Here is a 13,658-nt window from a genome sequence, read left to right as displayed (position 1 = left end):
ACCAATATTCCAGCTTTGGTTTTATTACATACCTTTAAAAAAATTGGCTAAGTACCACAAAACACCCTTTGAAGAAGCTTCAAAGAGGGGAATTTTCCTAGACTCAGAGTCTGAAATAATTTCCTTAACTCTCATGCGTGCTCTGTCTCCTTGAATCTGGCTCAACAGGAATAAAGAGGTGCTGTGCACCTGCTTCATGCCCATCCTGATTCATGGTGACAAATTATCAAGAATCTAGCACATTTCTCTTTTAACAAAGAACTATCCACCATAGCTGATAAGAACATAATTTCACCAAGGAGCATGTGCAAAGGGCTGCCTTGGGCAGCAATGTGGAACACCCAGGTTGAAATCCCCACTCGTCTATGAGGCTCACTCCATGATCTTGGGCCAGTCAACAGGTCTCAGCCTAACCAGAACTGTTGTGAGGATAAAATTGGGAGGGGGGAAGCCATGTATGCCACTTTGAACTTATTAGGAAAAGACGTGGAATAGAAATGTAAAAATAAAATAAACCTTGAGATGTATCCAGAGCAAATATATTTCCTCTTTTCAGTTTTACTTTTTCTTTTTCAGCCTACCCTATATTGAAAACACACTTTTAAAACTCAATGTATGTAGAGTGATTGGAGAAGGTAGTGTTGAAGTCCACTTGTGGTATTCCCTGTTCTAGATTTTCACTTTAGCTGTGGTATGAAACAGACCTGAAGAGGAGCAAGAAAACATTTTTTCTCTTAATATTCTGCCCCATTTTTGTATGTGGTAACCACCATTCCCCCCCACACACACACCATGCCCCAGAAGAATGCTAAGTTTGAGGCATTGTGGAGAATACAAAATGTCAGCCAGGCTGCCAACACAGAAAAAGCTATGTTACTATCACTGCTACTGGTGATACAAATCCCCAAGAAACTTGGAGAACCCCTGCTCATCTGAGAAATTAGGTGAAACAGTCCTTCCATTTTTTTCTGAGCAGAAAAAGGGTGGAGAATTTGTGCACAGCTATTATTTGAGATGAAGTTTATAATCTGTACTACAAATACTCCATGTTCAATGGATTGTCAAGTATGCTAGACCTATAGAAGTGCAGAACTCTAGCTACAGACTGTCAAATTATTCATAAGGTACCTCCCCATGGTGCTTTCTATGAAACAGATGGCTTCTGTCAGATAGGACCTCAGCTCCCTCTGCATAAGTATACACATGGTAAAGATGAGCAGTGACTGATTTTTTTGGGGGGAGGGGAAGGGAAATTAAAGGTGTCATAAGATCTTTAAAACCTTTCTTCCCTTTATATTAGGCATGCAGAATCTTAGACTGCAATACGTTTGTATAAGTTTTTTGCAATCCTACTTTCTAAACTCAGAGATACACAAAACAAAAATAAAACAAAAATAAGAATTAAGTGGTCACCAGAAGCTGATTTAGCCCTGACTTATCTTTTACATTCCAAGGATTTTCTAGCCATGCATGATACTATTCTGTCAGCCAAATCAGCTACTGAGGCTATGGACTTGTTTAAAACTCTAATGGGTAAATTACAGGACCATTTAATCAATAAAACTACGAATACTGCCCTTAGAAAAACTCCAGTAACATCCAGCTGGTTCAACAGTGAATGTAAACAGGCTAAAAGCCAGCTGAGGAGGATCTATCGTAAATATAGGAACACTAACTCCGGCCCCTTGCTTACTGAGTATGTTTCATACAGGCAAAAGTACAAACTATCGATAAAGGGGAAAACAGCAATTTGAAAAACATGCCTGGCAAACCCTAATAAAGGCTTCTAATGATAGGGACACTTGCCTCTTTTGGCACACAATATCGGGTTTCTTAGAGAATAGTTGTATAGCTCCACTGTGTGTTATCCATCCTAACAAATGGAAGCAGCACTATCAATCACTATTCTTTGACCATAGAATTAAGGAGAACCAAACACTGGATGTCCCAGAAAATTTACCAATCTGGCCGCCAGTTTCTGTAATCGAAGTTAAGAACCTTATCTCACAGTTAAAGAATAACAAAGCACCAGGCATCAATTTTCAACCAACTGAACTTTTAAAATCTAATAGTGATTGGTGGGCCCCTCTGCTGGCAGCTGTATTTTCATTTATTAACTCTACAGGGCTATTGCCCGAGGATTGGGGTATTGCCATAATTGTTCCTATTTTTAAAAAAGGATCCAAATCTGACCCAGCTAACTATCACCCAATCAGCTTGTTATATATAATTAGTAAACTTTACATAAAACATCTTTATAATAAATTAACTGACTGGATAACTGAGGAAACTATCCTGGCTGACGAACAAGCGGGATTCAGGCAGGGCAGATCTACCATAGACCCAGAGCTTGGAAAAGTTACTTTTTTGAACTACAACTCCCATCAGCCCAATCCAGTGGCCATACTGGCTGGGGCTGATGGGAGTTGTAGTTCAAAAAAGTAACTTTTCCAAGCTCTGCATAGACCGCTGTTTTGTCCTTAATCATTTAATCGATAAATATGCAAAAATGAAACCAGGTGGCACATTATATGCAGCATTTATTGACTTGAAGGCAGCATTCGACTAAATCTCCCATACAAGACTCTGGGAAAAATTAGCCCTCTCATCTATAGATAAAAGACTTCTCTTCCTGATCAAGTGTTTATATAATAACACTTGGCTGAAGGTGCGATGTACCACAGACGGACATCTTACAGATTCTGTCCCAGTGACAAAAGGGGTCAAACAAGGCTGCATTTTGGCCCCTGTATTGTTCAATTTGTATAACAACGACATAGTCGAGCATTTAACATCCCCAGACTTTCATGCCCCCAAACTGGCTTCTAAAGCTATCTCTGTCTTATTGTATGCAGATGATGCCGTGCTTCTTTCTCAAACAAGAGTGGGCCTGAAAAGACTGTTGGGGGCATTTTCTTGTTATTGCCAAAAGGAATACTTAGTGGTCAATTATAAGAAAACTAAGGTTATGGTATTCTCTAAAAGTCATAGGCCCCATAGATGGCTCCTGGACAAACAGTCAATTGAACAATTTAAGAGTTTTTAAATACTTGGGCATAGTCTTTTAATCAACAGGGGCATGGCTAGCCCAACAAAGATATGTAATTGAGAAAGCTCTACAGAGCTCCAAAGTCTTGATGCATTTATTATTATTATTATTATTATTATTATTATTATTATTATTATTATTATTATTATTATTATTATTATTATTATTATTGAATTTATTAGTCACCCATCTGGCTGGTTCACCAGCCACTCTGGGCGACGTACAGAATAAAAACAATACATTAAACATTAAAATTTAAAAACAACAGTAAAAGCCTAGGCCATCCCAAAAGCCTTCCTGAAGAGCCATGTCTTCAGGGTCTGGCGGAAGCTCATCAAAGAAGGGGCATGACGGAGATCATTTTATTATTATTATTATTTTTATACAAAAGGTGGCAACTTTATACCTCCAGCACTTGAGGTTTTTAAGGCTAAACCTTTAGCACAATTACTGTATGGAATTCAAATTTGGGCTAATACTCAGCTAAGACCATTGGAAGTGGTGCAGTCCAAATTTCTTAGAAAAATTTTCTCTGCTCCTTGTTGTGCTCTTAATGCTTTACTGCCAACAGGGTCGGCCCCAGGCATGTGGGGCCCTTGGACACCAGCCTGCCCTAGGCCCCTCCGCTCCCCTTCTGCGATCTGCGGAAGCAGCTGCGGCTCGCCGGACAGGAGCTTCCGAGCCACCCGCCATCCCCTGCTTCACCTACCTTTCTCTCCGCTGTTTTTTGCAGCTGCTTGCACTGTGCTTGCACTGTGCACACAGGTTTGCCATCAATTAAGATGGTGGCCAAGGTTTCATTAAGGGGCTGAAGCCTCTGCCGCCATCTTGGTTGATGGAAGCAATGCGCGCGTGTAGCACGCATGCGTGCCATCAACCAAGATAGTGGCAGAGGCTTCAGCCCCTTAGGGAAACCTCGGCCACCATCTTGATTGATGGCAAACCGCAAAAAACAGCAGAGAGAAAGGTAGGTGAACTGGGGGGGGATGCCAGGCAGCTCGGAAGCTCCTGTCCGGCGAGCGGAGGGGCCCCTGTAGTTCCAGGGGCCCTCAGGCCAGTGCCTCACCTGGCTGCCCTTTAGAACCGGCCCTTACTGCGAATGGAAGCAGGCCTTCCTTCTGTTACTTTGCAGGCTTGGCTGAGGACATTTAATTACTGGCTGCAGTTAAATCTATTTCCTGTTGGCTTAATCTCTCAAGTTCTGTCTGACTCTTATGAGAACAGGTGAATGAAGGCCAAGACTCTGCTCCTATGGCTTATCCCCACACCAATTACTTACTTTAGGGGTTAGTAATGCAAGAGCTCTTATTAAACAGCACCTTTACGATATCCTAACACTTTGGTTTATCTACTAGTTCAAATCTGAGACAGCATGTGTAAGAGAAAGAGAAAATATTAACCCAAATTGATTTGCATATTTTTCTATTTAAAGGATTCAGTTAGTCTAGTCCATTGATATAAATGGAATTGAAATGTATCTAATCCTTTTTGAATCATACCCAGTTGCATATGGCAGTTACTCCTTTCAATCTCTGTGTCGCACAAGCTTTGGATGCTTAATCTAAAAAACATTTAGCAGTTTGTATATTCAGTCATAAGCAGAGATGTAAACAATACAGTAGAACACATTTTCTCACATCAGACATAATCTGAAAATATTGGTGATGTGAATTCATTGTGTCTGTCCTTTGTAGCACCTGGTCACTCCAATTCTAAATCAACCACTCTCCCATTTATCTAAATTTCTAACTATTCAGATGTTCTGGGTACACATGGTATATTTATTTATTTAATTTATATCCCGCCCTTCTTCCCAGTGCATAGTGCAATGTGATGCACTATAAAACTTTTCCCAAAGTGTTAATTGTTTTTAACAGTAATGTCATTTTAATTGCACACTGAATCTGAAATAGCACACTACTTATGAGTAATCTTATTAAATCAATAGGCCTGCTGAATAATTGAGTTGTGCCCAGAAGTACCTACAACACATTTAACTTGACTTGACACATTCCCCAAGAGAATATAAAGAAAGGGTCATTGTATGTATAAGCAATTATGAAGATTATAGCAATGCTTTGTAGAATGAAAAAGTTACCCACAAATACCAATGGATATTATTGCCTTTTATTTTATGGCAGATATGCACACTACATAAATACATAAAGGTTTATACCAGCTATGCAGGTTGGGGAGATCTAACTAAAAATGTGAAATGACAGACCATTGTTAGGGGTGGAGTTTATGGCATGTCATCAGTATATCTATCACCACTTCCATTAGGCTTATATGAACTGAGCAACAGTAACTTACTTGCATATGTCATCTTCTGGGTCCTCAAGCCCAAACCTTTCATCGAAAGTGAGCTGTATCAACACATTCTCCTCAACTGCTACTAATCGCCACACCAGTACTGTGTTACGGGGATAAGTATATGGGAACTTTGGGCTGTGAATACTTCCGTTAGAAGACACTGTAATAATCTTCTCATGTTGTGGTTCTTGTACTCCTATAACAAAATAAATACATACACAAAATAGAAACATCAACAATTTGTTCAATTAAGAATACACTGAACAACAGGATCCAGAGGACTATTTTAGGTGTGCTCAGTTGGATTTTGAATTTCCTTTCACTAGCAGACCACCAAACCACATCATCTTCCAACTTTCAAAAGAGGTCGAGAAATATGTCCAAATTCCTCCTGGATGTACAGAATGAGTCACACTGTTTGTAGGATAAAAGCAGTATGAAGATATCTACTTATAAAGTGATCCAGTCACAGCATTGATAGTATAGGTTTGAAAACTGAATGGCTTACCACTGGTTTGAGACAGAAACAGAGACAGATAGCTTCTCCCTTTGTTTCTTAAAAGATGGGAATATCATATTTTGTTATGTGCCTTCATGTCGATTTCAACTTATAGTGACCCTATGAATCAGCAACCTCCAATAGCATCTGTTATAAACCACCCTGTTCAGATCTTGTAAGATCAGGTTTGTGGCTTCCTTTATGGAATCAATCCATCTCTTGTTTGGCTTTCCTCTTTTTTTACTCCCTTCTATTTTCCCCAGCATTATTGTCTTTTCTAGTGACTCATGTCTTCTCATTATGTGTCCAAAGGATGATAACCTCAGTTTCATCATTTTAGCTTCTCATGATAGTTCTGGTTTAATTTGTTCTAACACCCAATTATTTGTCTTTTTTGCAGTCCATGGTATACATAAAGCTCTCCTCCAATACCACATTTCAAATGAGTTGATTTTTCTCTTACTGAAAGCATAAATGCAAAGACAAATCTTTAAAGCAGAAACAATGAGAAGCAGAAACTAGAATAGTAGAAAACAGTGCTGATAATCAAATAAATTAATTTTTGCCTCATCTAGATAATTTAGTAGTACAAAGAGATGAGTACACCGATTATTTTAGCTTCCCAAATGATAAAGAAATTATAAAGATACCCTTGTCTGCATGTAACACTAAGCCACATGTGCACGAGCAAATATTTAGGCTTCCAGAGAGGAGATCATGGTCAATTTGCTCCTCCCCAGTCATTCTGCTATTATCCTGCACTGTGCTAAACCATAGTTTGGCTTGGTGTCACCTGAACCTGGGCTCATAGTCTAGCTCTCCTAGACAAACCATGTCTATAAACCATAGGACAAGCCTCTCTGTCCCAGGGCTTAGTACAGAAACTACAACTAGTGGAGAGTGTGATGGCTAGGGTGCTAACAGGTGCTAAGCTGGTTTCCCGGGGGAGGGGGGGCAAGCAGAGAAAGGGGCCCTAATATCATCAAGGGGCCCTTTTGGGATCTGGTGAATGGTTTCCTCCTCCCCCTGCCTTATGTTGTGCATTTGGGCGAAGGGGAGCCCCAGGGCAACAGGGGAGGGGGCAGAGGGGGGTCTGCTGCCAATCCACCTGGGACATTTTAAAATAATTTTAACGTTTTTAGTGTTTTGTCCTTTGTTTCCCAACTTGGGCTCCTTCTGGGAGGAAGGGGGGTAGAAATTTCAATAATAATTTCAATAATAATAATACATAGAAAAAAAGAGCTGCACTGGTTTCTCATTTGCTACTGAGCCTAGCTTAAGGTTTTGTTATTAACTTACAGAGCCCTAAAAAACATAAGACTGGGTTATTTGAGAGAACATTTGGTTCTGTATTGAACAGCTATTCTGATATGGGAATGCTCACCACTGCAGTTAGGTAACTACTCAGACAACAGGGAAGTGAGCAAAGCAGAATTGGCACCTTGGAGAAGGCTCTAAGAGTGGGTTTCAGGACCATGGTTAGTGATCCTCCAGATGAGGCAGACCATACAAATTATCTCAGTATTGTCTTGGAACATCTGGCAGATCATATAGCTTGGATTAGCTATTTATTGCATTGAGGCTCCACTCCTTGAATACTGCATCTTGACAGTTAAAGGGCTTACTCTGCAACCGCCAGATTCTAGGGCTGGGGGTTTCAAGCTTTGGAAATATCTTCTCAGAGGTCTCTCCTGGCCATGACTTCACACAGGACAGACTATGGAATGGATCAATCTCTTCCTCAGGGCTAATGTAATTGTACTCTGTCTCTGAAGATTCCTGGTCTGGGGCCATGATACACTGCAGCTATTTTAGTTTCCTATGACCTTCAAATCAGGAAACTGTAATTTTGGGCTCCTTCTAAACCAGGATATGAAATCAGCATCAGATTGTACAGGCATACAGCTTCTTCCTGGCCAACAACCTATGGTTTATCAGAATAGGTTCATTACATCTGAACAGAGCCAGTGATTCTTTCTTTCACGAATAATCACTTTAAAGCTTAACTCTGGAATTTTAGTTATACCGCTCTCCATTATTATTATTATTATTATTATTATTATTATTATTATTATTAAATTTTATTTATACCCCGCCTATTGGCCAAAGGCCCTCAAGGCAGCATACAAAGAAAAATAAACACAGGTATAAAAATACAATATAAAAATACAATAAAAATACAATAAAAGCAATACAATTTACAAAAATTAAATTAAATAACAAATAACATTATAATAACAAATTAAATTAAATAACAAATAACATTACTTTCTAATAAATACTGCACTTCATGTAGTAAACTAGCACAGTAGGGCTAAGCTAAACCCTTCTCTCTATTGCACTAGTTTTTTTAACACACAATCTTACTGCAGTTTGAAGTAGTGCTGCCTCTAAACTCCACCAATTTTCTCTACCAGCTTTATAACTAAAAGAACAGTCTCCAGTTCATGAAGGCGAGCACTTTCTTTATCAACCATTCTATTCCTACGCTGCGCCCCCAGTCCCATATCTCACTGCTCCCCCTTTCCATGTGTGTATTCCTCTTCATTCTAGGTGTTTTGGGTCGAACCAATTGTTGGTGGTGTGATGGGCAGCTTCTTGTATGACTTCATCCTCTTCCCCTGGATGTGCAGCGTCAGAGTGCTTGTCTGTCCTCAAGGGTGACTGGCCAGCTGAAACCAGTGCACCACCAGAACCTCTGGGGAACCTGTTGAGCTTACTGAAGGACAGGTGAGTTGCTGAGATGACATTCCGAGGTTGAAGATGATTCCCATTTGGAGCTATTGGAAAGCGTTGACTGAAGGGCACTAGATCTCCGTTGCAGGATGGGGAGTATAAATGTACTCGATGGATCGTATGCTTGTGGGAGGCATATTTGCAATTCACTGGTTTATCCTGGGAGTAAATCTCATTGAACCCAATGGAGCTTACTTGAGTAGACATGTACTGGATTGCAGTGTTCATGTCTCCCTGCAGTCTCTCCACATGATCTTGAATGTGTGTAGCTTTCTCCCTGGGGTCTAACCATACATATCTCCCAAAAGGGGGTATCATACTCTTCCTTGACAATGTGGAACAAGATAGTGAAAAAAGATAGTGGAATGCAGCCATATCAGAACACACCGTTCTACTTGACCAATAAATTAAATAATAAAAGTTAACACAAAGCATAACTTTACAATCAGAGAAACAAAAAGCAAAATGTCCATGGCTTCATATATTTGCCCCAGCTGACCTAACATGAGCAGGGGGTTGGACTCAATGACCTTATAGGCCCCTTCCAACTCTATGATTCTATCATTTGTATATTACTTGGTTACAGAAAATCTGTAGCAAAAGGCAGTCATTCCTAGTCAGAAATTCAGAAGCTTCTTTACCTCTTGAACAAAAAAATGTAACAAAGATTTAATCTTTTGCCAGTTCAATGACTGAACAATCTTACAATAGCTTTGGTTGCATACTTATGGCTGTGAACCAGCCGCAGGCCACAACATGGTAAAGGAAGCTAGAAAAATAGATCATGGAAATTCAGGCTTGTCCTCACACATAATACCCATCTGGGTGTTTTGAGATGATCTGGGGTGATCAGAAACAATGGCCAGGAGTACAGCGTGACCATTAGAAATGAATGCAAGTTTGTGTAAAGTAGGTACAGATTTATATGCAACTTGGACAACTTAAGTATTTGCGAGTGAAGGGGCGAAAGAAGACAAGAACACATCAGCTTGGGTTGAACAAGGGCCACTTTATTAAACTATACAAAAACACCTTTTAAAGTGACCTGCAGAGGGAAACCTAGGTGCAGAACTATCAATAAGCAAGCATCTTGCCATACAGCTCACGGGCGACCAGCCCCTGCTTGGGACAAGGGCAAGCCCCATCTGCTTACCCCTTCCGCCAGCCACACCCAGTAGGTGAGCAGGGGGGCCTTCTCAGGTCACCACCCCCCCGGGCTGCACAACCCTCGGGTGGATGAGTTAAGTTGGCCCCAAAAGCAGCCCATATCCTGCCCTTAAGCCGCAAAGCTCTGACAGACAGGCCTCTGGAACCGTCAATCACCTCCAAAGGTACCTAAGGGGGCCACCGAGCTGTCCTTACCTATTTCCCTTTCTGCACCTTCCCGCCACAAAAAGGGGACAAATCTCTATTTAGTCCCCTTTTACCCACTGCCGAGAAGCACCTCTCGCAGACACCTCTGCAGGTCTGCCAAAGAGACGTTACCTGCGTCAGACAGGTGAATGCCATCAGCCCTGTACAGTTCACCCATCCAATGCTGAATGCAGGGTGTGAAATAGCCAACCCCCCCTGCCCCAGAATAGCCAACTGAATTTGCCGGTTGGCCTTCTTTCGCGCTTGGTCCATCCCTATCGGGCTCCAGACACCACGCCAAACCCTTTGCAGGAGTATGTCTGACCAAAGCAGATGTACCCAAGGCCGACGTTGCCTTATTAACTGCATGCCATGCATGCCTGCCAAACTGAGGGGCATGCCCTTTCACTGCAACTGAGGGCCATGCCCTTAAGTAACCGAGGCCATCGTTGCCTCCTGAACTGCATGTCCGCACATGCCTGGAACTGAGGGCCATGCCCTTAGGTAACCGCGTCCCAAACTGCATGTCCACACATGCCCGCCACCTGAGGGCCTTGCCTCGAATACTGAGGTCATTCCCAACTCGGGGAATGACCAACACATGCTGAGATGTCCACACTGAACCAAGCTGGAACAAAGTGGGTAGGAGCCCATCCCAAAGTATTCCTCACCAGCCAAGCCACCACACTGCAGCCCATTGACTGAGGCCTAACTGTAAGCCCAGGATAGGGTGTGCAGCTGCTCTATCCCTGTCCAGCAACATTGCCGGTCCATCAATGTTATACAGGTACAACTCCCTTCCATGGAGACATCTGATTGCTGGAGGGCCCGTCAAGACAAATCTCCCTTGGATCCGGCCACCACCTCACCTATCCTAAAAGCTCCAAAAACCAGCGTAAGGGCTGCCGCCTGGAATAGTCTGGCTTCATAGCTTGAGGTGCATACTGTTGTTCACTGGCCCACCATACTCAATAAAATGTCCCGTGAGAAAGGGCAACGGGGATCGAGGGTGGCATCGTGTTCTCTAGCCCACCCAGCTAACATACGGCGGACTCTAAAGTCCCTGGAATAAGTGGGAAAATTATCAGCCTTTACCTCGAAGTGCTTGGACTGAGAGGCCCAGTCTCCAGCCATTCACTAGGCAATCCCAGCAGGTGACTCACTGAATAGGCCACTCTGGTGCATAGCCCTTGCTGGCCCAGAAGTCCTGGGAAAAACCCCTCCTGCATTCTGATAGCTGTTGAGCATGCTGGGGCAACAGACCGGCTTATGGCCATCTTTGACTCCGCTCCCCAGTCTCCCAATGTGCGGTTGCACAGCACAGCTGAACTGCTCCACCTGAGTCCATGACAGCACCTCAATAAAACAGTGTCAATACTCTACCTTACCATGCCCCAAAAGAAAACATTAAAATCTGGGCACTAGAGAACAAAGGAACAGACAAGGACCATAACCCTACCATTCCGAAATGGAAGGAAGTCACAGACCTGTCCCATGACCATGTTATCCCACTAAAATGGACGGGAGAGTTCCCAAGCCTCACTGCCTATAAGTCCAAGCCTGCAGCCAGCACAAAACCCCCGATGCATCCACAGACTTCCAGTTCTCCCTCCCAGCCCTACCTAGAGATGCTATGGACCTTCAGCCTGAAGTTCAGATGCTCTAGTCCTGAGCTATGTCACGTAATTCTACAGCAAGTTAGTTAGTTCTTCCCCAGGAGTGTGGGAAAACTAGACCAAATGATTTGGGCCAGAATATAAAATGTAACCTGCAGTTTGGCTCTAATTTCTTGATCAATATTTGATCACAACAAGCATTAAATTATACAGCCACAACCCTGAACCTGTAGTAAGGCTATGAAAGCCCTGCTACAACCTCATAAACCACTGGAAAAGACCTCTAATACCTGGAGGGCAGACAAGAAACACTTTCTTGGCCTAACTGGCATGAAGCCATTACTGACTGACCACATGAGTATGATTGGTGGTGAATTAGGTGGTATGCCCAGGAAGGTTAACACCAGGCAGGATGGTCCATTGACACAGCCATTAAGATGAACCAGTTACAAAGCCATTCCATAATCTGCGACATCAGGTGTTAACATGCACCCAAATTTTTTACCCTCTCTTCCCGACAGCCCCTTCAAGGAAGGAGCTGAAGCGCTCCGTGTGAGAATAGAGCAGCCCATATATAATGCTCTAGCTCATAGAATTGACTGAAAAGGCAAAAACCCAGCAGCTATAAATCCCCTTGTATCCCCACAGTAGATGAAAAAACAGATTAGATGTCATACTTTCCCATGGGCAGTGCATTAACTAACTGGTAGGAAGCCATTACTGATCGCCATTGTGTCTATGCCCAAGACAAATTTAAGAGTGCAGGCCCTTAAGGCAAGCCCCGAGACTACAATATGGGATCCAGAAACTGAAAGAAAACCCCATAACAAAACAAACCTCCCCAGGAACTGGGCAGTCTGCAAGCAAGGTCCCAGTACCTCGAGCTTAACAGGGGAGGGACGCTTTCCTTGAGCAGCTACTGCTGGGTGCTTCTCCTCACCTCTGAGAGGGCCACTAACCTCATATTTCCCTGTTTCACATAAAGAAAGGAAATAATTTATGAGTAAGCACACTTTCCCAGCCACCATTTTAGTGCAGCTAACCCAGTTCCCCAAAGCACAGATACTGGGGATATGGCGCTGCCACCCATATTTGCCCTTAACGAAGATGGCCGTGGCAGCATCGCTCCCTCCTCGCAATTATGCCCCACTTATCCATGCTGCGCAGGTAAGCGAGGCTTCATATTGGTAATTCTATATCAAAATTTTAAAGGGAAACTCAGGAAAACTAATAAAGCTAAATTTGTTTCTTTAGAAAGTACTTATTTAGAGCTAAATTATCCAGAAATGAAGCATTAATTGACACCAGGCATATAGCATTTACTCTTGTACAAACTACCTGCAACATTTCCTGGAACGCATCACATGAAAATCATCTGGTGCAAATTAAGGATGCTCGTGAGCTTTGTAATTCCTTGGCTCAGAATACAAACTTGGTGTCTAGTAATGCTCATCTTCAATGCAAAGGTGATAATTAGGCCCCAAGTTCTTCTCTAGACCACATTTTAATCCAAGCCTTAGAATAATTTCTCCCACCCACTCATCTTGCAGCTGCTTCACAGTAGCTCCTGTGGTAATGAGGGCAAGGAAAGAGGGAAGTCTCTCTCTGGACGTCAAGAGCCCTGGAAAAACTGCATTTACTAGGCCTTCCAGTGCCTGGAATGCTACCCTAGCAGCATTCTAGGTACCAGGAAGAGCGGAGGAGGGAGATAAACACACATTAACATCCCCCTCTAGATGAGATGATACAAGGCTCATCTACTACAAAACAAGTTTACAACCCTATCATCATCAGCTGGAGAGGGTCAGGCAGCTAGTATGTCAGGGCTGCTGGTGAGAGCAGGTAAGTCTGTAGGGCCTACCCAGGCAGCGGGGTGGCCAGTATGGGGGTGGTCTCCATGGGGGCCGTGGGCCTCAGGGCCGGGAAGGCATTCGCTATGCCTTCCAGTGCGGAAGCGAGTAGCGCATCCCACACTTTGTCTGTCATGGAGACGCCACCAGGTGGTCTCCACCCACTGCTACAGGCTGAGTGTAATCAAGTGTGGCAGCATACAGGAAGGGGAAAGGTGGCCGCACCGGCCATATCTCCCGGG

The 13,658-nt window shown here is 43.0% G+C and overlaps 1 protein-coding gene across 1 annotated transcript in view; it reads right to left on the bottom strand.

The window, feature by feature from the left end:
• PDGFC (platelet derived growth factor C) overlaps nt 1-13,658 on the bottom strand; it is a 243,248-nt gene that overhangs the window by 79,983 nt on the left and 149,607 nt on the right. The window contains exon 3 of the mRNA XM_061584426.1: nt 5,363-5,558. Coding sequence (XP_061440410.1) covers nt 5,363-5,558 — 196 coding nt within the window. The remainder of the gene's footprint in view (nt 1-5,362; nt 5,559-13,658) is intronic.

The sequence above is a fragment of the Rhineura floridana genome, chromosome 9 (assembly GCF_030035675.1).
Source record: "Rhineura floridana isolate rRhiFlo1 chromosome 9, rRhiFlo1.hap2, whole genome shotgun sequence".
NCBI lineage: Eukaryota > Metazoa > Chordata > Lepidosauria > Squamata > Rhineuridae > Rhineura > Rhineura floridana.
Note: the sequence above shows the minus strand (reverse complement) of the source record. Positions and strands in the feature narration are given on the sequence as shown.